General features: G+C 51.4%; 1 protein-coding gene across 1 annotated transcript; it reads left to right on the top strand.

The window, feature by feature from the left end:
• The first annotated feature begins 446 nt into the window (after positions 1-446).
• Krtap11-1 (keratin associated protein 11-1) lies at positions 447-938 on the top strand. The gene has a single exon (XM_026393593.2). It carries the CDS (start codon positions 447-449, stop codon positions 936-938), a length of 492 nt encoding a protein of 163 aa, XP_026249378.1.
• Positions 939-1174: the final 236 nt, after the last annotated feature.

Genomic DNA, 1174 nt, shown 5'->3' with positions numbered 1-1174 from the left:
CAAACATGGTGTGGGCTTGTAATTAGCTCTGGTCAGAAGGGAGAGAGTGTGTGACGGTAGCACAGTGGCATGTTTGGTGTCGCAGTCAGACTCACACTCATCATATGCAAGCAAGATGAATGAGCCACAAAACGTGGGCAGGGGATGACCAACAGCTTTGAAGCTGTCAACCAACCTTCTTCATCTGGAGTAAGTACAGTGCAGGAGACTTATGATTTAGTTACCAAACTACTAAACTTTCTTTATGAGGGGGAAGGCTTCTCAAGAGACCATTAACTTGTAGATTCACGAGATGTTCTAAAGCAAGTGGGTATGAGCCAAAGAAGTTGGGAGAACAGAGAGGGAGCCCCACCCACTAGCAAGGATATATAAAAGCTCAGGAGTCTCAAGGGACATTCACAATTCAGAAGCTAACTTTGGTGAGATACCTGCAGCCATTGAGCATCATGTCCTTCAACTGCTCTACAAGAAATTGCTCTTCCAGGCCAATCGGAGGACTCTGTGCTAACCCGGTGGCCCCAGTCGCCACTGCTTCAGCCCGTGATGTTGACTGCCTGAGTGGCATCTATTTGCCCAGTTCTTTCCAAACTGGCTCTTGGCTCCTGGACCACTGTCAGGAGTCCAACTGTGAGCCCACAGTTTGCCAGCCAACGTGTTACCAGAGAACTTCTTGCATCTCCAGTCCTGTCCAGGTAACTTGCTCTAGACAAACCACCTGTGTCTCCAATTCCTGCTCAACTCCCTGCAGCCGGCCACTCACCTTTGTGTCCAGTGGCTGTCAGCCTCTGGGAGGCATTTCCAGCGTCTGCCAACCAGTGGGCGGCATCTCTTCTTCCTGCCAACCAGTGGGAGGAGTCTCCACTATCTGCCAACCATCCTGTGGGGTCTCCAGGACGTACCAGCAGTCCTGTGTGTCCAGCTGCCGAAGAACTTGCTGAGTGTGTTCGAGCCAGTGAGTGAATCAAGACTCCACGCCCTGCCAGCTGTGTTTCCAGGATCTCCCAGCATGCTGCCTGGCCAACTCCATTGCTGACCCCCATGGACTGCTCTTTGCTGGCTGCTCATTTCGGCCCTGTAAAATTTTTCTGGCCAGCACTAAGATTATTTTAAGGGTTGTTGCCTAGTGCTGTGGATGCCTCTCCATGTTTCCGGAGGCTTTACCACCCACAGCCCA

This window comes from Urocitellus parryii, chromosome 2 (assembly GCF_045843805.1).
Source record: "Urocitellus parryii isolate mUroPar1 chromosome 2, mUroPar1.hap1, whole genome shotgun sequence".
NCBI classification, from domain to species: domain Eukaryota; kingdom Metazoa; phylum Chordata; class Mammalia; order Rodentia; family Sciuridae; genus Urocitellus; species Urocitellus parryii.
Note: the sequence above shows the minus strand (reverse complement) of the source record. Positions and strands in the feature narration are given on the sequence as shown.

Excerpts from the sequence above, each read along its gene's own strand:
- Krtap11-1 (XM_026393593.2), top strand. The coding sequence starts at position 447 with ATGTCCTTCAACTGCTCTACAAGAAATTGCTCTTCCAGGCCAATCGGA.